General features: G+C 42.9%; 2 protein-coding genes across 4 annotated transcripts in view; both read left to right on the forward strand.

Annotated features, from left to right (window-relative positions):
• INPP4A (inositol polyphosphate-4-phosphatase type I A) overlaps positions 1–24,826 on the forward strand; it is a 528,838-nt gene that overhangs the window by 27,015 nt on the left and 476,997 nt on the right. The gene's annotated exons all lie outside the window — the stretch shown is intronic.
• The window catches only part of MGAT4A (alpha-1,3-mannosyl-glycoprotein 4-beta-N-acetylglucosaminyltransferase A), a 67,390-nt gene continuing 45,028 nt past the window's right edge, over positions 2,465–24,826 (forward strand). The window contains exons 1-2 of one of the 3 annotated variants that reach the window (XM_075265193.1): positions 2,465–2,638; positions 12,138–12,466. In XM_075265193.1, coding sequence (XP_075121294.1) covers positions 12,373–12,466 — 94 coding nt within the window. In that variant the 5' untranslated portion in view covers positions 2,465–2,638; positions 12,138–12,372. Of the gene's footprint in view, positions 2,639–8,285; positions 8,310–12,137; positions 12,467–24,826 lie in introns of those variants that run through there. The other 2 variants (XM_075265192.1, XM_075265194.1) reach the window with 2 other exon arrangements.

Below are 24,826 nucleotides of genomic sequence, written 5' to 3' on the forward strand. Positions count from 1 at the left end.
CAGGCACTCTCTATTCTCCACCATGTCAAAAAAAAAAAAAAAAATGTTTTCCATTCACAGTCATATCATATTCTGCTTTTCGCACTAATAGCAGGGCCGAATTTCCTACTGGATGTGGTAATATCTCAATTGTGTGTCTTTGTACTGAAAAGGATAGCAATAAGAAAAATGTATAGATTCCTGTGTGGAAATGGTCACATTAGACTGATGTGCCAACAATCACTGGAATGTCTATCTGGGGCCAAGATTTCAGCATGTAAACTCAACCTAAGGTCACATTCACACGGTCAGTAATTTGCATCAGGGTCTATAGCGTCGATAAAAAATTGTACTATCCCTCAGAGGTGAAAAGAGCAAACAGACGGACCAGCCCAAATTACAGAAATGCACTTTACATTGATCACTAAGTAAACAAATGCCTTTAACTTACATCCATTTTTGAATAATTTTTTTGGCATCCATTAATAATAATAATAAATTTTATTTATATAGCACCAACATATTCCGCAGCACTGTACAATTTGTAGGGTTCAAATACAGACAGAAATATACATTACAAAGAAATAGTCATTAAATGAGTCTGCTATACAGATATTAAAAACATGAACTGAACTCACCCTAACTATAACAAAATGTTTAGCTCATAGACTTAGGCCTGGTTCACATCTGCATTCGGTATTCCGTTCGGGGAGTCCCCCTGAACGGAAACCTATACACATTAGCTAAGAAACCACACGGACCCCATGAATTATGCGGACACCACGCGGAAAACACATGGACCCCATTATAGTGTATGGGGTTCATGTGGTTTCTTAGCTAACCGCTTTTTAATGCGTATAGGTTTCCATTCGGGGGGTCCCCAAGTGGACTCCCCGAACGGAATACCGAACACAGATGTGAACCAGGCCTTAGCTTACATGCACGTCTCACAACCGTCTCAAACTCTGGGTGTTGTCCTGGACATACCCAAATCATTGCTTGGGGGATACAATTTTAGTGTGGTTTGCAAGTAAACTTTACCTTACTTTATCTTGCTTTGTGGCTTTGGTCCTTCTAGCAGTGGCTTAGCGGCTGTGTACGCTGAGACCTTTGAAAAATACAATTGTAGATTTTGGAACTGCTTGGCATATAAGAACAGATATTGAAGCATGCTTTATTGTTAACTACATTACCCAATGGCGGAGCAGACATATGATATGTGCAACCTATGGAGCTGCACAAAGGCACACTAGGTAGTTGGTGCCCACTGCACAACAAAAGCAGCATCCTATTAGATTGTACGTAAAGGAGTGAGTTGGAGAATTAGGAATCTTACAATTATTGCTAGAGTCTAAAGCTTTATTCAGATGAACAACAAAAGCAGCCATTTTTATAACACATTAGGGTAGATTTATTAAAATGATGTCTTAGTTGCCCATAGCAACAAATCACAACGCTTCTTTGATTTTAAAATCTGTTCCTGAAAATTGAAAGCTGGATTATATATCTTTAGGCTATATTCACACCACCAAATTCATAGCTGTGTTTTCACAAACCCCACTCTCCAACTGAAAGTCAACGGGTCCATAAAAATAAAAGGGATGCAACGCATGATAGAATCGGCACCAGTGGTGTAGCTATAGGCTGTGCAGAGGTAGCCATCAGCACCGGGCCCTAGACACTGAGGGGGCCCACAGACCTCTGTACAACACAAGGCACCAGTAATAGAGAGCACATAAACCAGATATCAGACTTCAGCAGCTGCAGGCTACGCCTCTAATCTTCAGCACAGTACAGTGAATATAGCGCTAGGCTGAGGTCACATATTGCCGAAAAACTTTTTTGTTGCAGATTTTGCTGTGTTTTTTTTCTAGGCTTGAAAAAGAATGGTAACTATATGGAAAGTTCTTATTCTCCTCTGCTAAATACACTCTTGGCTTTAGGGAACCTATTATGAACGATTGAAGAGAAGAGCCCATAGACTTGGGAGAGCCTTCGGTCTTGTGTCCACCTCTGGCTGCTGGGGTCCCTGTATTATATGTCCACCATCTTTCTATACATGTAGTATGTAGTAAAGCAGTATGTAGTACTGGTGTTAACCCTTGTCTCTCCATGGCTTCTATTCATGCTGTATCATACACCATGTACTTCCATGTTACCGGTATTAGGTCAGATCTCCTCGCTCTTTCCAGGTTGTGTTTACCCTGCAGATTGCTATCAGCGCCCGGGAGGAGCATGTATGTGAGCAGTACTTCCAGCTCTTGGCACCTGCCTGCAGCCTGGGGCCTCTCTCCTCACCCGCTCTCTGCCCTCATCCTGCTGACTTGCCTCTGTTGTCACTCATCGTTCACAGCCTGAGGGGCACTGGCCGGTGGGCGTAGCCTCACTGACAGACCTTCTGGTCGGCTCTACTGATGACAGGTCGGGTGCCCGCCCCTGCGCGTTTGTGATTGGTGGCAGTTCATTGTAGGGCGGAGCCCAGGAGTACGGCCGTTGTCGGTGTAGGTGTAAGCGGAGGCGGCAGTGAGGGACATATCTGGGGTGACGGGATGTGCGGGGACACAGCATGGAGACCGGTGTGAGGAGAGCGGCGCTCAGGGGATAGACCGGTGTCGTACTCGGAGCGGGAAAGAAGTGAGTGGCTAGTATCCGCTGCACCGTGTGTATGCTGTGTGAGGGGAGAGCTGGCAGCCATGCAGGGCAGGGGGTAGTGCATAGAGAGGGCATGCGTGTCTACTAATGTATGTGTGTGAGCCCGGTGCACATCGCACATCCCTAGGACTGGAGGAGGACATGTTGTAGACCTGCAGCAGTGTCCTGCCCGGGGCGCGGAAGGGGTTAATACGTGAGGTGCTGATCGGCCTGCCCTCTGCTGTCCCATTGTGTCCTACAATAGTCCTAGACGGCGGATATTGGTGTCAGGGGCTGTATAAGCAGTGTATATAGCAGTGTATGTGTCTCTGCTATACTGGCCTGGACCGTCAGGATTGGCTCCTGTACACACTATGGAAGTACAACTTTGTGAAAATGAAAGAAACACTGTAGGCTGTGGGTTCTCTCACACACTGCCCAGGGGTTGGAGTATTCTTGTAGAGTTCCCTTTTAAACAGACCTTACATGTGGGATATGTCTTTTCTGGGTTCCTGGTGCGGGTTCCCTCTGGGTGGGATCACATCCTCTAGGGATGAGGCTATGTGGGTCCTGGTTGGTGCCATAGTATTGGGGCACCGATGTAGTCAGCTGGGTGGGATCACATCCTCTAGGGATGGGGCTATGTGGGTCCTGGTCGGTGCCATGGTATTGGAGCACCGGTGTAGTCAGCTGGGTGGGATCACATCCTCTAGGGATGGGGCTATGTGGGTCCTGGTCAGTGCCATGGTATTGGGGCGCCTGTGTAGTCAGCTGGGTGGGATCACATCCTCTAGGGATGGGGCTATGTGGGTCCTGTTCAGTGCCATGGTATTGGGGCACTGGTGTAGTCAGTTGGATGGGATCACATCCTCTAGGGATGAGGCTATGTGGGTCCTGTTCAGTGCCATGGTATTGGGGCACCTGTGTAGTCAGCTGGGTGGGATCACATCCTCTAGGGATGGGGCTATGTGGGTCCTGGTCAGTGCCATGGTATTGGGGCGCCTGTGTAGTCAGCTGGGTGGGATCACATCCTCTAGGGATGGGGCTATGTGGGTCCTGTTCAGTGCCATAGTATTGGGGCACTGGTGTAGTCAGTTGGGTGGGCACAGGAAACGCCCCAGGGGACAATCTGTTATGAGTTTATCTGGTAAAAATAAAATGTAGGAGGCCGCGCTTGTCATCGTTGCTATGGAAAACAAAGACACTTTTCTGTCAGGCTATTTTGGTACATGAGTCCAGGCCTCCTTTAAAGAGAATCGGTCACTTCTGATGTGTCATTTAGTAAGTTCTTGTATATTATGACAATTTTGGAGCATCTCTTTAAGGGAGCGTTCACACTACTGTCAGTGTCCGACATGTAGTGTCCGCTCCTAGTGTCCGCTCCAAATCTGTCACGGACACTAGGAGCGGACACTAGATGTGTCCGTGACACCTGTCATTCACTTTAATGGGCATCGGGTGCGTTCTTTTGCACTCCGTGCCCGTCCTTTCCTGTCCGCAAGAGAAGATGTCCGACTTCTCAAGCGGACAGAGGAACCCTGCATGCAAAAGGCATAACAAGAAATCAATACATCTAGTAAAAGCCTTGTAGAATGTAGTACAGTGAAGTCATTGGAAAGCTACACCCAGTGTAGTTTGCTCCATTTACATCACCTCTTGCAGGTAGCATTAGCGCGGTATTACTGTCAGAGTATTGTAAGAGATAATAAGTACTTGCAATTTACTAGCGTGAAGAGATGATGGGTGTCACTTTCCTGGAAGTGGAATATTCCCCATCATCGGCACAGCGAAGACTCTAAGCGCTTTCATTTGCAGAGTGCGGAGCTGCGCGGTAAGATATTAGTTTTCAGGGGTTAATAATTGATGTCTTCTAGCCGTACTATGACACACTCATAGCTCTTCATGTCCGTCCGAAATACCATTTTTAGTGATGTCTTACTGATGTCACAACAATTATCGGTAAAGACTTTATATGTTATCGCTTCCAGACATACAAAGGGGACAGTGAAGACAAGGCCGGATTCTTGTCAATGACACAAAGTATCTCGCATGGCATACAGTAACTTTTACTGTACAGGGAATATAGCATCAAAATGATATACTTTATTGCTGTTTTTGTTATATAACTATTCATGTACAAAAACTCCTAAACTTTTCTGCCGTCTCTTTTCAGCTATGTAGACTGAGATGGTGTCAGTAGATTCATCTTATTCTTAGTAGAGGAGGTATAATGGCAGTTTTATTTCCTATTCTTTGCAACTGCCATAAAGCATGCACACATGGTGACAATTTTTCTGTCGGAAACTAAGTTAATTAATAATTGCCATAAGGTTAGATTAGACCAGGGGTATGAGACCTTTGACACTGTAACTGTTGTGAAACTAGATCTTCCAGCTTGCATACTTACTTTGCTGTTTTTGAAACTCCCATACAATTGAGTGGACAATGCTGGGAGTTGAACGTTACTGACCACTGGATTAAAGGGATCCTATCACTCAGACACAATTTTTTCTAAGTACCACGTCGGAATAACTTTAAGAAAGGCTATTCGTCTCCTACCTTTCGTCGTCTTCTCTGCGCAGCCGTTCGCCTACAATCCCGGTTTTTCTTGGTATGCAAATTAGTTCTATCGTAGCACTGGGGGCGTCCCCAATGTTGGGACTCTCTCCAGTGCCGCCTCCATCTGTGTCAGCAGCGTCCTCTTCAGCCTCTTCTTCCGGCGGTGGCTTGTAACTTCTAGGCCTCGGGCCTTGGGCAGAGCAGACTGCGCATGCCCACAGGCCACGGGAAAATGGCCGCTTGCACAGTATTATAAGCGGCCATTTTCCCGTGGCCTGTGAGCATGAACAGTCTTCTCTGCCCTAGGCCTGAGACCTAGAAGTTACAAGCCACCATCGGAAGAAGAGGCTGAAAAGGACGCTGCTGACGAAGATGGAGGCGGCGCCCTGCAACGCATTTTTGCTGCAGCTCGCTATGTGGGGCCTTAGCTTAAAGATTCACCAGATTTATCAAGCATTAGATATTTGAGAAATGTGGCATGGTTTAAGACTGTTGAGTCTAAGGCTATATTCACATCACCGTGCTGATTCTTGGCCATGCTTTTCAACGATTGTGACACCGCCCTGATATTTGAGGTTAAATTTTACATCGTTGGTTTGCATGATAACATATCAGGCACTTACATGCGTAACCTGACAAATAATGTATTAAAGGATCATTTATTTTGTTATTGGTGTGGAGGAGAGGCCTTAAAGGGAAGGTATCACTTATTTATTAAACCCAGATAAGGAAATCACATTTCTTCTAATTCTTTTTATTTTCTGATTGTAGATATTTTTATTCTATTTCCGATATGTGATTGTGGGGGCTCACATCTTCCCCAAGCCCGCCTCTGCTCTTTTAACAGAATTTACACATTTTCTAGATACAAGGAGAGGAAGTAGATAAGTTGGGATATCCTCTATTGTCAGTAGTGAAAGCAATGATAGGGGTTATCTACAGAGATGTTATCTTGTATTGTCATTATAGTGAATGGAGTGACTGCTGCTGAGGATTCCCCTACAGAATTATTACATTTCAGTCTATTATTAGGCTTAGTGGTCAAGTTTTAGTACTTTGTTTTTAAAAATACAGATAAAACATAAAAATGGTATAATAAAAAATTTGGTAATTTTCTTATGACACATTCACTTACAATAAAAAAAAACCCAGAAGCTATACTCAATGTTTTTATACACAGAGAGGTTGTAGTGGTGATGTAGTGGTAACAGGACTTCTGCAAGCTCTCACTAGCTTCAGCCAAATACTGCGAGATGCAGAACTGGGGTTGTGGCACACATTTGTTGTAAGAAAGGGCCTTGCCCCAAATGTGTTCTGCATACCATCCCTCTACAGCAGAAAACTAGCATAGAGAAATTGATAAATTCCCCCTAATATTTCAACCAATTCCCCATGCCAGGCATACTTGCGCCAAATGTGCAAGTATTCAGTAGAGAACAATTTGTTCCAACCATCGAAACTGATGCTACTCTATGATAAATATATTATGGCAGATTAATCGGCTAAATGTGCTTTACCTTGTAAATGGTAAATGGCACAAAACTATTTGTTCAACAACAAAAAAAACTTGACTGAAAAAACACAGCAAAATGTAATACGCTTGTTTTAAAATGTTGCTGTTTTCTGCCTGAAAAACCTCTATAAGAAGAAGAAGCAGCAGAACACCTCAGTAAGTGGTGAAGGAAACATAAGATATAGTACAAAGTTTCTTATATTTAGATGCACTATTCATTTCTGAAAAGTTTTTAACTGGATGTACACTTTAAATGGCTGCTAACATTTCAGACAACTTAGGTCTCGTGATTCTGGTCAAAAATGTAATGCACTTTATATAAAAATGTTGCTGTTTTCAGCCTGAAAAAAGTTCCTGCTACTACAAGTAGGTGACTCCCTACTAGCTAATTTACTGTTCACTCCCTGTTAGTAGGGAAGGTCCATCCATAGATACAGCAGGATTTAAGACTGCTTCACAATGAGTGGAAGAAGGAGGGACTGTTCTGTATTCACACAGTAAATGCATAGGGGAGGGTCTGTTTTTTTTTTCTCTTCACAGCACGTCTACAGACAGCTTTATCTGTACATAGCATACACTGAGATAACACACTACAGTTTCTACAATGTAAGGAGAATGTTAGATGACTTATGTACTTCTGTATACGTGTGATTAGCTGTTTGTGCTATGGCAGATAGGATATTAGTCACAGACTATAAGCAGCTTTCATTTATTGTGCAAATTTTTTTTTTTTTTTTTTGTTGCATGATTTGAACAAAAAAAAAGTGACTTTTTTCTACTTTTATTCCATCATCATCATTTCTGTGAGAAGAGGAAATGGGCGGGGGGGGGGGGGGGGCAGATTTACCAACACTTGTGCCAGAAATCATTTCCCCTCCCAATGCACAGTCCAATAGAGGGTGTGCGTCAGTTCAAAGAAGGCGTGTGCCTCATGATAAATGAGGTGCACCCTCCGGCATCAATGGGTTATTAAAGACTGGCATGTCTCCAATATGGTGTCATCATTGAGACCAGCCCCTATCAGATCTCTTAACAGCAGTCACACCAGAGCTGAGTAGTTACAGACAGACATGGAAACTGCCTTGTTGCTGGAACCTGCAATTGCAGCATGCTGGTTTGACAGTAATTAAAGGTGAATTCCCATCTCAAGGATCTTATCTAAACGGCTAGTTTGTAAATGTAAATTAAAGAGTTTACCTAAATATATTGCTTTAGCAATGCTGCTTTGTTTGCCTGCTGTTAGATTATTCCTTTATGTAAAGAATACATAGTGTTTCCATGGTGCACGGCCTGTATCTGATAAGACAGAACAGAGCTATGATCCACTGCTCTCACACCTCTGCTGTGTGGGTTATTAGGTCAGCTTATTGCAGTTTGCTGATAGAGGCATGGACAGTGTCTGATATCTCTCTATGTAAAAAGAAAGATAACAAGGAGTCTGTTCTCTGTAGAAGCATGGTGATGCTACTGTAGATTCATACTTATGCCTGGCTGTTCGTTGTTCAGGTCCACCAGATGTCTGTTGGGTTTCTGCCATTTTTATACTGAAACCAGTGGAGAGAAAAGTCCTCTGTGCAGGTTTTTGGCAGAATCCGTGCCGGAGACTCCAACGCGGATGTGAATCTAGGTATACTATACAAACCTGTGTGATGTAATATATATTTACTTTGCATATTATTTGATCTGCATTATTATTAGATTTCTAGCAAATATAATAATCTCTCTTGATAAAAGCAAAGTCTATATCTTTTGTGGTACTTCATAGTGTCCTGTCCATCAAACAGTCAAAACCCTCCCACCAGCTTGCAGAAGAATACAGGAAATGACAAGAAGACAGCATGTAAAATGGTGATATGGGAAACCACTTTAACCTACCTGCTGCCGCTGTCCTGAACCAGGCCCAGATTAATAAATGATTCTGAACGTCTTGTCCCTGTCCTGATTTCTATTTTAGGTTTTTTTTATTAGTGCTGTGTATATTTGTTGGTGTTTTTAATATTCCAACTATCCTTGATTTTTATATGAATATTTTGCAGAGTCTTATTGCTTATATTAGGGTCAAGTGTCCAGTGCAATGATCACAGTTCTATATTCAGTTTGCAGAATGGTGGCTTCGTTTTTGTACATTTGCAAATTAGCCCAAATGAGAGCATTGGGTGTGGCTGAACACCATTGTGCATTGCGAGCAGGACTTCCTCTGCTACCAGTCTCGATATCCTGCCCAGCAGCGGTGATGTTATTTATTTATTTTTCCCTATCAGTAAGTCTTTACTGAGGCCAAGTTCATTTCTGCGCTGGAGGCTTTGTTGGAGACTCTGCCACAGAAACCACCAGAATTCAGTGGAGAGAAAAGTTCTGCATGGAGGACTTTTCTCTCTGTAGCTTTCAGCATGAAAATGGAAGATCCCATTATAGTCAATGGGGTCTGCCAGTTTCCGCAGGTAACCGCTGTTTTAGCCTTTCAGCTCTCCATTGTTCGGGTCCACCAGGGAGCCCGGTGCAAATGTGAACCTAGGGAGGTAAGGAGATATTAACAGGGCAATTTTAGGGTCAGCATTGGGACTGCCCTTGCAAGGGCGGGAGTTAAAGGGGTTGTCCCATCACAAGGATCCTATCTATACTGCTGGTTAATGTGGATGTAAGACTTTTCCTAAATACACTGCTTCAGCAAAACTGCTTTGTTTGTCCACTATCTTACTTTATACAATTCTTTGTGGCCACAGCCCTGACCTAGCTGCTCCTGAGTCAAATGATGTATCTGCTGCTCTCAGGGGGGAGGGAGGCGGGGCTAAGTGCAGGGAGCGAGCCTGTGTATCTAGCTAATCCTGTGTCTACACCATGTGACCTAGGTCCTGCACTCAGATAGGGGAGAGGAGCTGCTTTCATTTCTTCTGTTCTCCCAGTTATCAGGCTAGCTAATTCAGTTGTGTTCATTATGGCAGAAACAGGCAGTCTCTGTATGTAACACAGAATGGAGTTGCTGCTGCCTGTACTTCATAGTCCAATATGGGTGGGCGGAGCTACACATGAATTTGGGGGCGGAGCTAAACGGCAGGTTGCCTGTGAAACCCCGCCCACCAAATGATGCAAGAAACCAGGAAGAAAGAAGATTTTACAAGAGTGAAGACTGCTGAGTATGTGAGGTGGGAATACCCCTTTAATATGATCGGGTGACAGGGTTATACGGGGTCAATCTCCATTCAAATGAATGGGTTTTAAAACTGACCGCTAGGAAGCCATCCCCAAGGCAGTTTCTCTGGGGCTTAGGATGGAAAACCGGCAGAATGACACAGGGCGTAAGTGTGAACGCCCCCCTAATAAAGGTCTAAATGGCCCGTACAATAAACAGAATTTGGGGGAAAAAAAAAAAAATACCAAGATAAACTACATTTAAACTGCTGCCTTCCTAAAGGTAATATTTTACTTCAGGTGCCATGACAAACACACTTTAATCCTATAAGGGTTAAAATAAGGACTTAAAATGGACCTTTCATATCCTCGGACACATGCAGTTTTATACACCGCTAGAAAGCTGACAGTGCGCTGAATTCAGCATGTTGTCAACTTTCCCGTTATGTGCCCTGGGGGAAGAGATATTGGTTCAATTACCAATAGTTCTTTGCTGTCAGAAGGGTGTTCCTGACAGTCTAGCCGGGAAAACTCCTCCTGACAGTATGGAGTGCGCGTTCTTCACCACTCAGCGTCATGTCTGATGGTAAGGAACATCTCCTCTGACAATATAGCGCTACAGTCAGTACTGTCAGGAGGGCCGTTCCCATCTAAACAGTCAGGAACACCCTTCTAATGGTGAAGACCTATTGGTAATGGCCCCGATATCTCTTCCTCCAGAGCACATAACGGGAAAGCTGACGGTGCACTGAATTCAGCGCACTGTCAGCTTTCTAGTGGTATATAATACTGCATGTGCCCGAGAACATGAAAGGTCCTCTTTAAGTATTACCAGTAAGAATACTTATGGTGACCTTTATACTTTTTTACACGTTTAAGTAATAGGTGTGTTTAATTTTTACTTATTCATAGTAAGTAATAAGCCATTTCTGTAGTTTCTGAATGCCAGCAGTCTCACTCTAGTGGACTTCATACACATTGTTCTTTTTTTTTTTTAAATCTTTATGTTGCTGTATACTTTCTATTTGTAAGGATTAGGGGTTTTAGTGAATATAACAATTATTCTATTAGCTTGTAAAAAGGCCCTTTTTCTATTTGGCAGCATTTGCGGCCTATTCTGCGTTGTTTGTACTGTACAACTTCCTGTTACGTGACAGCAGTTTTATTTCCACGGGAAGTATGGCTGATTTGACTCTATGCACTATTCAACACATAAAATATGGCTTTGTTAGCGGGCAGCCATTTTATTGTGTCCACATGCACTTTTAGCCAGAATGGACAGACACTAAAAAAAAAAAGTAGCCTTGACCCTGATCATGAACTACATGGACGCCCATTTGTTTGAATTATATTTTGCGGCAAGCTTGCGTCACCTGGTCAATATCACTTGTTTACTGGGGGCTATGCAAATAAACCAATATGCAAAAAAAAAATTAAAAAAAATCTGGAGCATCAAGGGTGGCTCCATTGCTCCAAACTGCTTTAATACATCTCAGGTCTGATCTATCCAACTGTATTGCTGGTTGAGTATGCTTGACCTTGTTGATATACTTTCCTTAATTTGCAATATTGAGGTCTGACAAATCTGTTTTGGAACATAATTTCCAAATCAGTTTTATTTAGCCATAATACGATGAGTTCTTCACTGTACTACAATGGAAAGCCCTTGTGACTCCACAGCTAGGAGCTGCTCCTCAGTGACCTTGATATACAGCTGCTGGTGGGTACATACACAATTGTTAGACAGCTAGCCGGTCCAGTGCGGGCCCTTCAGAGAGGGTAGCGCAGTAGCTTTTTAAGCTTCCATTCTGCACCACCCTATAAAAAACTGCAAGCACCAATGCAGCCCCTTACTTTGCTAGCATGTTGAGTGTGGCCAATTTATAAATCAGCTTTTTGGCTAGTGATCAGGCTGGTACAAGGCAACTAGAAGAATACAGGACATGTATATCTAGTGGTATAGCAACATGTAAAGTGCAGTCACATACAAAACCCACCCTCAAGCTGTATTGGATCCTCCATCATGCCTAACCCCTACTCATAGAAATGACCTCATTCTTTAAAGGTAGTTTCCTCTAATTCTGCTTGACTAGGGGACTTTTGAGACCACTGGGATTTTTACAGTCTGATTTTCCTGTACTACTCATAAGGAATATCCTCTATAGACGTTACTAGCCTCGTAGTGCCTAGCTGGTTCATAAAGCTTCAGTCATCTCTCCCTTGAACAGTGCGTTGTGACTTGAAACTTAAGTGCAGTCTTTTTCTGTTCAACCGTAGCTCTGCACCTTCCTTTATTGAAAATATATGTTCTCTTGTATTCACATAGGAGAGAAAAGAACACGGCAAAGATCTAAAGGTGATGTTGCCAGGAGTTGAGCCGGAGATCTGAAAGAACGTCATTATGTTGTGTGTAAACAAGAGCAGAGAGTGCCTGTGCTGCCAGCTGAACTAGCCCAATTCATGCATTCCCAGCGCTGTGTACACACAGGCATACCTTTTTCCCTTTTTCATCGTTGATACCTAGAGCAGACATTACAGAACCACTGTGATGGTGCAATGAAATGAGGCTCCGAAATGGAACTGTGGCCACCGCGTTAGTGTTCATCACGTCTTTCCTTAGCTTGTCCTGGTACACAGCCTGGCAAAATGGGAAAGGTAGGTAACTGGATTACTATAATAATAATGTGACATACTAAAATGTATTCTACAATTCTAACAAAGGAAGCGTTACAGGGCAAATTCACTAATACTGCCTAATATGAAGTGTAATTAGAAAGTCTTGCATGTGTCAGATTTATCACAGTAGCTGATCCTGGATGATGACTCTGGTGTATCTGTGTACTAAGTTTGTGCTACCTACTAGTTTACAACAAACCTTTTTTCGGTTGCTATTCTCTTACATGATGTTGTTACAAGCTTTCCTTTATGTATGTAGAGAATGTAGGTTGTTCAAGGTTATTTGTCTGTGCTGTAAAGCAACATCTCATATTGCAGAAAAATTTAGGCCAGTGATAAATTTCAGATTTTTTTTTTCTCAACCTTTATAGCTCTGATCTGATGTTATTGTATGCCTGTAAGTTATGTATTTTGCAGTTTTTGCATACATGGAGGGAGGGCACATACTGAGTAGAGGTGGTGAGGTGACAACGTACGCTCTTAAGTGTCTCTCTTTTGTAACCTAAAGGAGTCCTTGGCCTGACCACTGGAGAGGCCGTGGCCATGCAAGGCCTTCTCACCTATTTGTGTGGTAGAGTGTGCCCCCCCCCACTGTACTTCACTTCCACCATACTTACTTTTTTTTTTTTTTTCTTTTCTATAATGCATCCAAAGGGTTTCAGGAATAATAATAATAAAAAAAAGCTATGTACTATAAATATGGGGTCATGTGATCACTGCTGTAAAAGGCATGATTTATATGTAAGCACACAGTATGCCCTGTACTATGACCTACAGTGTTGATTCGGTGCTTGTTTATATTGCACATTTCAGTGATTGATGACACTGTTACCATGGGAGGGATCCTTACATTCCTCTTCTTTTTCTCAACATTTGTAGTGATGGTTTAAGATCTGATCCGCTAAAATGTGCATTTATATATTGAATAAGCCTTCACAGGACTTGATATCCCCACATCTGCTGCTGTACATGCTTTACATAGTGCAACATCTCTGCCAAGTATGACATAAAAATATGGATAAAACTGATACTAGTGCCACTGTTTTCATTTCTTTGCACTCATTTAATGATCCTAGTGGAGTTGACCACTTTCTGTAACTGCAGCCGTGTTGCCTTTTTTTTTTTTTTTTAAATTTTTTAACTTCAATACACTGTATATTCTTTGTAAATGGATATACACATTAATGAATTGTCTTAGCATTAAAGGAGTTGTACAGGATTAGGAAATATGGCTGCTTTCTTCTTCTTGGGAAGTGAACTCACACCCATTGTTCTCATGGCAATGCTGACGCTCAGTCTCATTTCAACATGCTCGTTTGACCAATGGACATGAGGTCACTTCCTGAGAAGTAGAAAGCAGCCATACTTTCTAATTTCGCACAGTCCCTTTAAGGGAAACTTAATTTTTGACTTTACACTTCAATCCTGTCCCACAGAAGAGGTAAATTTAGCACAAGTATCATCTGTGCAAAACTGGTATATACATCTTTACAGGGACATAGCTAGAGGGAGTGTAGCAGTCAGGACTGGGCTATGGACCCTGAGGGGGCCCAGGAGTCCTTCTGTAACATAAAATGTACCACTGTTCTAAATAAGACAAACTGAATAGGGGCCCCAGTACAGATTTTGTGTTGTGATCCAAGGCTTGAAGTTACACCACTACTGTTGTTACACACTCTTTACCCTCCAACCGTCAACTCTTCAAAATCAAACATGGAAGTGGGCAGGATTCTTTATGAGGGGGCAAGGAACATCAGCTTTGCTATCATTTACCCCAGAAACTGGTATAAATTATAGTACAAATCTATGTCAGCTCATAACTCCTATAGATTTGCTTTCCTGATGCACAGACAAAGATGTGCCAATTTTATTATGAGCCTCTTAATAAATTTGTTACATCTTATTCTAGTCTGGTTTTTTTATATAAATAACTGTAGTTTTTATTTGTGTTTTTACCATATAGTACAAAATCAAAAAAGAGAGTCAATAACATATCAAAGGATGCCGGTCAAAGGGGCAACCCAGTGGCTCAGTGGTTAGGACTGCAGCCTTTCCTGGGTTCGAATCTGCCAGGAACAACCTCTGCAAGGAGTTTGTATGTTCTCCCCGAGTTGGGTGGATTTCCTCCCATTCTACAAAGACATACGGATAGGAAAAAAAAAAAAAGGATGCTGGTCACAGCAGCAGTTTCCACACTTTGGTTTTAATATGGTGCCCCCTAAATGCTTTCTATGCTGCAGGGGTGATGACAATGCTTGTTCTTTCTGGAGGAGTTCTTCATTATTATAGTTACATTCAGGTACTTGCTCTAAAATACTGTGCGAGCTCTATGGAGTCCTACTCTCTTCATTGAGTTTATTATAATATTCTTTGTTATAAGATGTCATCCTATTCTGCAGCTCTGTAATATGGGAAAGATAGAACAGCCATGGCTTACAATAAAATGAGAGGCAGAAGACAGGAGGGAGGACCTGACCTAAGCTGTAATAATAAAGCACATGCAAAGGTGGCGAACTATAAAACCCATGACCAATATGTCACTTTCTTTGCAGAGTTGTATTATTTGGTATTTTACAGTGCATAAATAAAGACATAGATTTATTATATATATATATATATATATATATATATATATATATATATAATTATTATCATTATTATTAAATTTTTTTTTTTTTAATGTACCTTGTTATTTCTATTCAGTGTCATTTTGTACATGCATGTTTCTACTATTTTTCAAGAGCTATACAGAAAGCTTTGATGCTACATATTGGAAAAAAAATTAAACACCTAGATACATTGATTTAAGTGGAATGGACCGTTCAGACAACTCGTGTCTAATAAATTTTGTGATATACTTTATTAACAGATTTTGTCTTCTTCCTGTGAAATCCTGCCTTTCTTTATTCTTCCCCTGTCTTTTGTATTGAGAGATGAACCTGTCTCTCCCTGAATGTTACTGTGTATGGAGTAAAGGCTTGGAGTAGGGACTGTATAAAATGTACAGAAATTGAGGGGTGGGGAGGGTCACTTTAAACCGGTATATGCCTGACACTATAAAATGAACAAACTTGAAAGAGGAAATTCTCTGCTGTCATATTACACTAAGTCAGAGCTATCTAAATTATTTCCAGAGATATCATTAGTTGAAAACACAATCGGTATTAGGATATTTATATGCAGCTGTATAGTATACATGATATAAATATCTCAATCCCGACTGTGTTTTCAACCAGTCATATCTCTGGAAATAATATAGGTAGCACTGCAATCCTCCTCCTCTTTCATATGACACCAAAAGCAAGTTTGTATGTTTTATAATTGAAGTGACCCTCCTCTCATTTTCTGTGCATGTTACACAGCCCCCTACTCCAAGCCAGTACTCTATACACAGTTACTCAGTGAGAGGCAGGAATAACTCTCAATACAGAATCAAGGGAGAGAATATAGAGATGCAGGATTTCACAGAAAGGAGACAAAATATGTTATTATACCGGGGTCCCACATGGAATAAACACTGCAGTTTGGCCATGGCGGATACACTGGGGAAAAAATAGTGGGATTTTACAGTCACTTGTAACGAATCCTATCCACATATTGCATAAAAATATGCACACTGGAGATACTGTGATTTCCCAATTCATTGCATATTGGGGAATAACATCATGTCAGTTATACCTACAGAAACACTGGCTGTTTCCCTATAGGTATAATTGAAGCAAAAGTCTGCAGACTTTTTTTGTGAAAAGCGTTGTGGGAAAAAATGCAGCGGAAACAGATTTTTAAAAATATTAAAGTATATTATAAAATGTATTAATGGCACAAATATTGCCAGAAAATCAAAAGTTGTCTGAAACTTTACTTATGCTTTAAGACTGGCCTACACAAGGATGGAAATCTAGGAACTGGCTTAGATTTTCATTATTACTCATGTGAAAAAAAACTGGGGTGAGTTATAATGAATCTGTTGGGATGAGGCGTCCCCGCCCCCATCTCTGCTCTGGAGTAAACTGGTGTGGACGGATTGATGAATTCTGTCCCCCCCCCCCCCATTTTTTTTGTCAATATAGATTTTACAGCAACGTCTTCCCCACCCCCCCTTCACCCCCAGTGCATAATCTCTGTGAAAATTCTGTGGTTATCACTGTTTCAGAGTAAGTCTGTGTGTGAGCCAGCCTTATTGTAAGAGGAGGTTGTGTACGGCCAACAGATTCAATATGTTCTAGTAGCACGTATGTAAGTAATAGAGGAGGGGACCTGCTTCTCAGACCTCCATGTATTAGCCAGAGCGGAGAGTCATTATGCAGCACTCGTTCCCTTTAAATGTATTATATAAGATGGCATAATATATCCATACAGGTATTGAAGAGATGATATTTAGTTTGACAGCAGTGTTGGCAGTCATTAAAGATTTTTCTTGGCAAGTCCTTAGAACGTCTGTTGGATAAATACGCTCATGGTAAACCTAATCCATAGTATTCCATTAGAGAAGCCACAAATATCTCTATTGCTTTTATGTTTTGACTTCTTTTGTTGCCCTATTTCTGTTTGTTGCACAGCCATGATGAGACGTAATAGGAATGACAAACCCAAAGTATTTTTCAGGCTTCATATTGTATAATTTAGTCTCTTTATGCACTAAAAAGCTACATTTACCTCTTTCCATGTGCCTCCAGATAATGCATACTTGTAACCCTGAATAGTGTTCTCTCTATCATTGGGAAAAGTCATTTTGAACTAATCACATCCTTGCATAGCCTTTAGAAAGGCTATTCCACACCTACCTTTAGTATGTAAATTGCCTCAGTGGTTTCTGAGTAAGTCAGTTTTTATTCATATGCTAATTAGACTGGTTGCATGATGCATTGTGCACCCTCTCTGCTATTTGTTTCCTATGAGTGTATATAGCACAGGCTGCTGCTGATGATGACTCAGCTTCCAGTTTGCCTCACACACATAGGAGATAATAGCAGAGACTAGTGCTGTTGGGAACTTCCTGTGCTGACTGGAAGCTCAATAACATATGAATAAAAATGGACTTATTCAGAAACCACTGAGGCAATTTACATACTAAAGGTAAATGTAGCCTTTCTAAAGCCTATGCAAGGATGTGATTAGATAAAAATGACTTTTCCCAGTGATGGAGCCCCTTTAAGTAAAATGTAACATTAGACAAAGGGTTAAGACTTTCTCACAGCGCTGTATGTGCCTAGACTCGGATTATGTCTCTAATCTCTCAGTGTTTCTACTACAACAGAAATATTAAAGTCTAATTCCACATAAAATTGAAATTCCAGGTGTGACTGAGGTGGGCGCCTTGCCAAAACTTCACCAACCAGTGGTGTCCAACAGCCACACAATGTTGCAGGTAAGGCTCAGTTCACATCTGCGCCCGGTCTCCATATGGGGATTCCGTTCCCCTCTCCACTGCAAGCAGCACTTTTCTCTCTGTGTTTTTCGCCCCTTGCGGGCAGAAACCGCTTGGAAATCACACAGACCCCATTATAGTCTATGGGGTCGGCGGGTTTCTTAAGGTAACTGCTTTTTTAGGCAGATTAGGTTTCCTTTCGGGGGGTCCTCAGATGTGAACCTAGCCTAAGGCATTATTGACATAACCGCAATTTATTTTATTTTTTTTAATGTAGATTGTGAGCCCCATATAGGGATCACAATGTACTTTTTTTCCCATTTAAGTATGTCTTTGTAGAATGGGGGGAAATCCACGCAAACACGGGGAGAACATACAAACTACTTGCAGATGTTGTTCCTGGTGGGATTCGAACCCAGGACTCCAGCACTGCAAGGCTGCAGTGCTAACCACTGAGCCACCGTGTTGCCACTACATGACCACAATTTGGTGACAATCATGTACGGCACTCCAACCTTCCTATGCATCGGTGGTGTGCTGTCTGGGGTTCTCACTCTCTGTTCACAATAGTATCATAGCTTTCATTATAAAGAGAAGCTATGGTGCAATGACAAGTCCACATTGTCAATGCTGAATCCTACTTATTTTAAGGGGGTCTATCAGGGTTTCTGGGTTTTGTTTTTTTTGGCAGCAAGAACAGAACTGTATGTTGCAGATGGAATCTCGTGAACACTTGTGGGCAGAGTCTTAGACACAGCCTTCATTTTCCCCTATGAAGACTCTTAAAATATAAACTAACAAAGACTTTTTGTCATCTATAGAACTAAAGTGCAAAGAAAATGTATTGTACTGTGCAGCTCTAAAACTTTTTGCAGCTTTAGGCTGGGTTCACACAGAGTTTTTTGGTCTGGAACCTGAGGTGGAGGCCGCCTCGGGTTCCGGTCCAAAATATGGGTAGCTGCAACTGGATGCCGGTGCAGTGCACTGGCATCCAGTCGCACACTCTGCTCCTGATTAGGCCTAATGAATGGGCCTAGTCGGAAGTATTGAGTGTCTTCAGGCGGATTTGCTAGGCGATTCCGCCTGAAGAATGAGCATGTCCGTCCTTTTTCCCGGGAGCAGGAACAAACAGCTCCCGGAAAAAAGACCTGACCAGCTCCCATTGATTTCAATGGGAGCAGTCTTTTTGGTGAGGATTTTAAGGCGACTACGGCCTCAAAATCCTGACCATAATACCCCATGTGAACTCAGGCTTAGGATAAGGCCCCACATAGTGAGTTGAAGCAAAAAAAAAAAAAAAACGATGCAGAAGATACCGCAGCAGAATCACATCATGTTTTTTCCTGCCGCGTTTTCCCCCTGCGAACGCTCTGATTCCAATATACCTATACGTACAGTGGTGAACCTAGCCTCTCTGCTGCCTGAGGCGGACGATCGAAAGATGGTGATGTTCATCTTTTGATTGTCAGCCAAAGACAGCGGGGGGGGGCACACATTACAATAAATGCAATGCAGTAATACTCACAGGAGACGTCCCCCCACATTTCCCGTCTCTTCCCTTTGGACCGCCATGACCACTTCTTTCAGCTGTAACTTGACTCTGTAAAGTTTGAAACATAGACATCTTTGACTCCTCTATTCTTCACAGCGGCCCCTGCAGCCTATATTATGCACCACAGTGGCACAATAGAGGTTGCAGGGGGGCTGCTGTGGGGCATAATAGAGGTTACGGGGCCACAGTGGACCCTCCAAGCTCTATTATGCCCCACAGTTGCACACCCATGAACTATTATTATACTCAGGGGTCTTTTCAGACCCCCGAGTATAATAATCGGAGCCCCAGGGGAGATAAGGGAACATAATAAACACTGTTACTCACCTCTCCGGGACCCGATGTTAAAGAGGACCTTTCATGGGTTTGGGCAAAGGCAGTTCTATATACTGCTGGAAAGCTGACAGTGTGCTGAATTCAGCGCACTGTCGGCTTTCCTGATCTGTGCCCCGGGTGAAGAGCTATTGGTGCCGGTACCGTAACTCTTCACAGTCAGAAGGGCGTTCCTGACAGTCTGTCAGGAATGTCCTTCTTCCCAGCAGCGCCTATAGTGCTGTGCTGTGTGAGCCCCCTCCCTCTGCTCACAGTACTCGTCCATAGAAGAGCACTATCAGGAGGGGAGGGAGGCGTTCCTCCCCGCTCACACAGTACAGCGATATAGGCGCTGCTGGGAAGAAGGACATTCCTGACAGACTGTCAGGAACACCCTTCTGACTGTGAAGAGCTACGGTACCGGCACCAATAGCTCTTCAACCGGGGCACAGATCGGGAAAGCCGACAGTGCACTGAATTCAGCGCACTGTCAGCTTTCCAGCGGTATATAAAACTGCCTGTGCCCAAACCCATGAAAGGTCCTCTTTAATGCTAGCAGGCTTCGGGCCTATATGGTAATGCCCAGACATCACGTGGTCTGGGATATTACCATATAGGCCCAAAGCCTGCCCTAGCAGTACCATACAGGCCAAAGCCTGTGTTAGCAGTAACAGGCTATTACTACTAGCACAGGCTTTGGCCTATATGGTACTGCTAGGGCAGGCTTTGGGCCTATATGGTAATATTCCAGACCACGTGATGTCTGGGCATTAACATATACGCCCGAAGCCTGCTAGGAGTAGCATCGGATCCCGGAGAGGTAAGTAACATTGTTTATTATGTTCCCTCACCTCCCCTGGGGCTCCGATTATTATACTCGGAGGTCTGAAAAGACCCCCGGGTATAATAATGGCGGTAGTGGGATCACGGCCTGCCCGGGCCTACTCACTGCTGGCCTCCGCGGCCTATAGTACAAGGGGAAGCGGGGGCGGCAGTGTGCAGGTCTGGGGAGGTAGGTAAATAGGCCGCTGCCTGCTGGAGATACTCCAGCAGGTAGCGGCCTATTTTAAAACCAAAAAAGAAGTTTTTATACTTACCGATCTTGTTGTTGCTCCCGCCGCCTCCGCGATCCTCTTCTCATGCAGGCTGACGTCACTAGGCCGCCTACGCACGCTGATACGTACTGAGACGTCTAGGTATCAGCGAGCGTCATCACGTGATGACGCCGCCCACGCTGATACCTAGACGTCTGAGTACGTATCAGCATGCGTAGGCGGCCTAGTGACACCGCCTACGCAGATACGTAGACGTCTGAACCAGCGCAGAGAGAAGCAGCTCTCCTGCGCTGGTTCAAAGTAAAAAAAAAAAAAAAAAAAGTAGCCTGTGCGCCGCCCCCCTCCCGTGCGCTGTCCGAGGCGGTCGCCTCATTGGGTGCGGCGCTGTATACACAAGCTGCCAGCGTTTCTGTAGGTATAACTGTATTCTGTAGGGAATCTGACTGCCAGCGCCCTCTCTGATAAGCTTTCTAAAGCGTCCATAGTACTTGGATAATTGCTATTTCTGTGTCAAAGACCTGTGACATTAGATTCATGAGTCACATGGCCTGTCCCATGAAAATGAATAAGACTATGTTGTAATACCAAAACAGTGACCTCATTGAACTGTTGATTGACAGCGATTCCCGGGTGGTTGTATTTTTTTTAATTTTTTTTTTCCTTTTTCACAATGTGATGTGTCAGGACGTTCAGTAAACTTCCTTGTAACTTTTTTGCATACACGGGCAGCTTGGATCATAGTATACACTGATAGTTTAGGATGGATTTCAGATCTTATTTTTTCAGTCCTACCCTTTTGCTTTTGTGGGAGGGAGTAGAAAGCTTTCCTTTCTCCTTGGTGGTGGTCACCCTGTCCAGCTGTGAGATGTGTGTGATACTGTGTAGGGCAGCTTTGGGTAAGCGGGCTTCATCCTACTCTAAACAAGTTTCTCTCTAAGACTGTGCGTTTTCATAGTGGAAATGCAAACATTGCAGAATGTGAAATGAATCAATCTATTGACGTGCGCAGGATAAAGAGCTCCTTTCAGCCTTCTGTTTTTATAGAAAAACTGGAGTACCTAACAAAAATGATATGTTCCAAAGGCAAAGTCTTCCTTTCTGGAAGTTTTCTGCTTGGACTTTTGAAATGGCAGAAAAGCAAACATCACATGCTTATTTCCTGGAAAATTGATGTTGTGACTTTATTAATAGGATGTGGTACAAGCAGAAGCATGAGCAGCGCTGGTGGGCACACTATCTGCCAGTATGTCATACCAAATACCAACTTTGGCTCTAGTGTACTTGTGATTTCATAAAATAAATAGAAATCATGTTTTATTATAAGACGTGCACAGACTTAAAGGGTATAAAATATCTATTGACGTCAATAGAAATTCCATAATGTAGGAGTTGGCATTTTATATTTTTAGGTACTCTGGCTTCTTTACCATTGAGATTGGTGTAGCCCTTTCCTGCTTACATAACACTTTAGTTTACAGAAATTGTGTATAAATGTATTAGATTACCAATCTTTACCATCACTGGTCTAAGCTTGGATTCACACAGTGCTTTTTTTAAATCTGTAACTGCTTACTTTTTTTAATTGTAGTTGGATTGTCTTTATTTTTAGTCTGCATTATTTTGTATACCTAAAGTTTAAATTTTTCTTCCCATTGGGATCCTCCCAACAATTCTCCAATATATTATTGCTGTTGTATGGCAATGATGTTTATATTGGATATTCTAAAATTCAGTACAGAGTTACTGTCTAGACACAGATCTGTCCAACGCAGAACAAACAGCACAGTCTGTGCCCACTTAATGGAAATTATTATTTTATTTGCTTTCTTTTCTGTATACACATCTTTTCTGTATATGCATCTTGTACCCAAGTAAGGGCCCATACACACGGAGTAAAAGCACACTCATTTTTGCATAATACACGTGTAAAAATCAGACTCCCATTGACTTCAGTGACATTTTGCACACATGTAAAAAACGTACCAAAAAACGCACGTTTTTTGGCGCGTTTTTTACACGTGTACGGAATAGCGAACTTTTGACATGCCCCCCCCCCACCCGAAACCGATGCCGAAGAACTCGACCGACCCCCTCCTCCGCACTCTATTATGTCCCTTAGTGGCCCCTGCACACACTATTATTTCCATTAGTGACCCCTGCACACACTATTATGTCCCACTGTGGACACCCATAAACAATTATTATACTCTGGGGTCTTTTCAGACCCCAGAGTATAATAATCTGAGACCCAGGGGAGTAAAAACATAAAAAAATTACTGTTTCTTACCTGTCCCCGGCTGCCGTCCTTTTTCTATGACGTCGGACGTCACATGACCTGGGAAGCAGGCCGGTTTCTTGTGACGTCAGACAAGAAGGAAGGAGGCCTGGCAGGATCGTGGAGAGGTAAGTAATAGAGATGAGCGAGTACTGTTCGGATCAGCCGATCCAAATAGCACGCTCGCATAGAAATGAATGGACGTAGCCGGCACACGGGGGGTTAAGCGGCCAGCCGACGTCAAAGCAGAAGTACCAAGTGCATCCATTCAGTTCTATGGAGCGTGCTGTTCGGATCAGCTGATCCGAACAGTACTCGCTCATCTCTAGTAAGTAACTGTGTTTGTTACGTTCCCTTACCTCTCCCGGTCTGCCGATCATTATACTCGGGGGTCTGCAAAGAACCCCGAGTATAATGATAGCAGCAGTATCGGCTGTCACCAGGCCCCTAATGTCCCGGGACCTGTGGCAGCTGCCTCCGCTGCTATGGCGGTAGTTACGCCCCTGATTCACAGCTATGCTGACTGTGCTCATACATTGTTATTTTCCTCTGTTATGCCTGTATGGTAGATACTAGAATGTAGTAGGTTCCAGCATTCAATATTTCACAAAAGTGTGTACTCCCCTCACACTTTTGTAATTATTTTTTATTATATGTTTTCATGGACCAACACTGAAGATATGACACCTAGATACAATGTAAAGTAATCCGTGCACAGCTTGTCTAACAGTGTAAATTTGGTGTGTCATCAAAATCACTCAACGCACAGCCATTAATGTCTAAACCCCTGGCAACAAAAGTGAGTACACCCCTAAGTGAAAATGGACAAATTGTGCCGCAAGTGTCAATATTTTTGTTGGCCACTATTATTTTCTAGCACTGCCTTAACCCTCTTGGGCATGGAGATCACTAGAGTGTCACGTGTTGTCCCTGGAATCCTCTTCTATTCCTCCATGGTGACATTATGAAGCTGGTGGATTTTAGAGACCTTGTGCTCCTCCACCTTCCATTTGAGAATGCCCCACAGATGCTCAATAGGGTTTAGGTCTGGAGACATACTTAGCCAGTCCATCACCTTTCCTCTCAGTATCTTTAGCAAGGCAGTGGTCGTTTTGGAGGTGTGTTTGGGGTGGTTATCATGCTGGACTACTGCCCTGCGGCCCAGTTTCTGAAGGGAGGGGATCATGCTCTGCTTGATCTACATTCGTGGTTCCCTCAATAAACTGTAGCTCCCTACAGCCAGCAACGCTCATGTATCCCCAAACCATGACACTTCCACCACAATGCTTGACTGTAGGCAAGACGCACTTGTCTTTGTACTGCTTACCTGTTTGCCACCATACACGATCGAGACCATCTGAACCAAATAAGTTTATTTTGGTCTCATCAGACCACAGGACTTAGTTCCTTAGTCTGCTTGTTTTTGACAAGCTGTTTTCAGGCTTTATTGTGCATCATATTTAGAAGAGGCTTCTTTCTGGGACGACAGCCATGCAGACCAATTTGATGCAGTGTGCGGCATATGGTCTGAGCACTGAGAAGCTGACACCCCCCATCTCCACCTCTTTAACCTCTCCAGCAATGCTGGCAGCACTCATATGTCTATTTTGAAAAAACAACCACAGGATATGATGTTGAACATCAGTTTCAGGGTTTTGGCAATCTCCTTGTAGCTTAGGCCATGCCACAAGAAACCATGTTGAATTTCCAGTGACCAGTATGAGAGAGTGTGAGAGCGATAGCACCAAATTTAAGACATCTGCTCTCCATTCATAAA

The sequence above is a fragment of the Leptodactylus fuscus genome, chromosome 2, assembly GCF_031893055.1.
Source record: "Leptodactylus fuscus isolate aLepFus1 chromosome 2, aLepFus1.hap2, whole genome shotgun sequence".
Lineage (NCBI taxonomy): Eukaryota > Metazoa > Chordata > Amphibia > Anura > Leptodactylidae > Leptodactylus > Leptodactylus fuscus.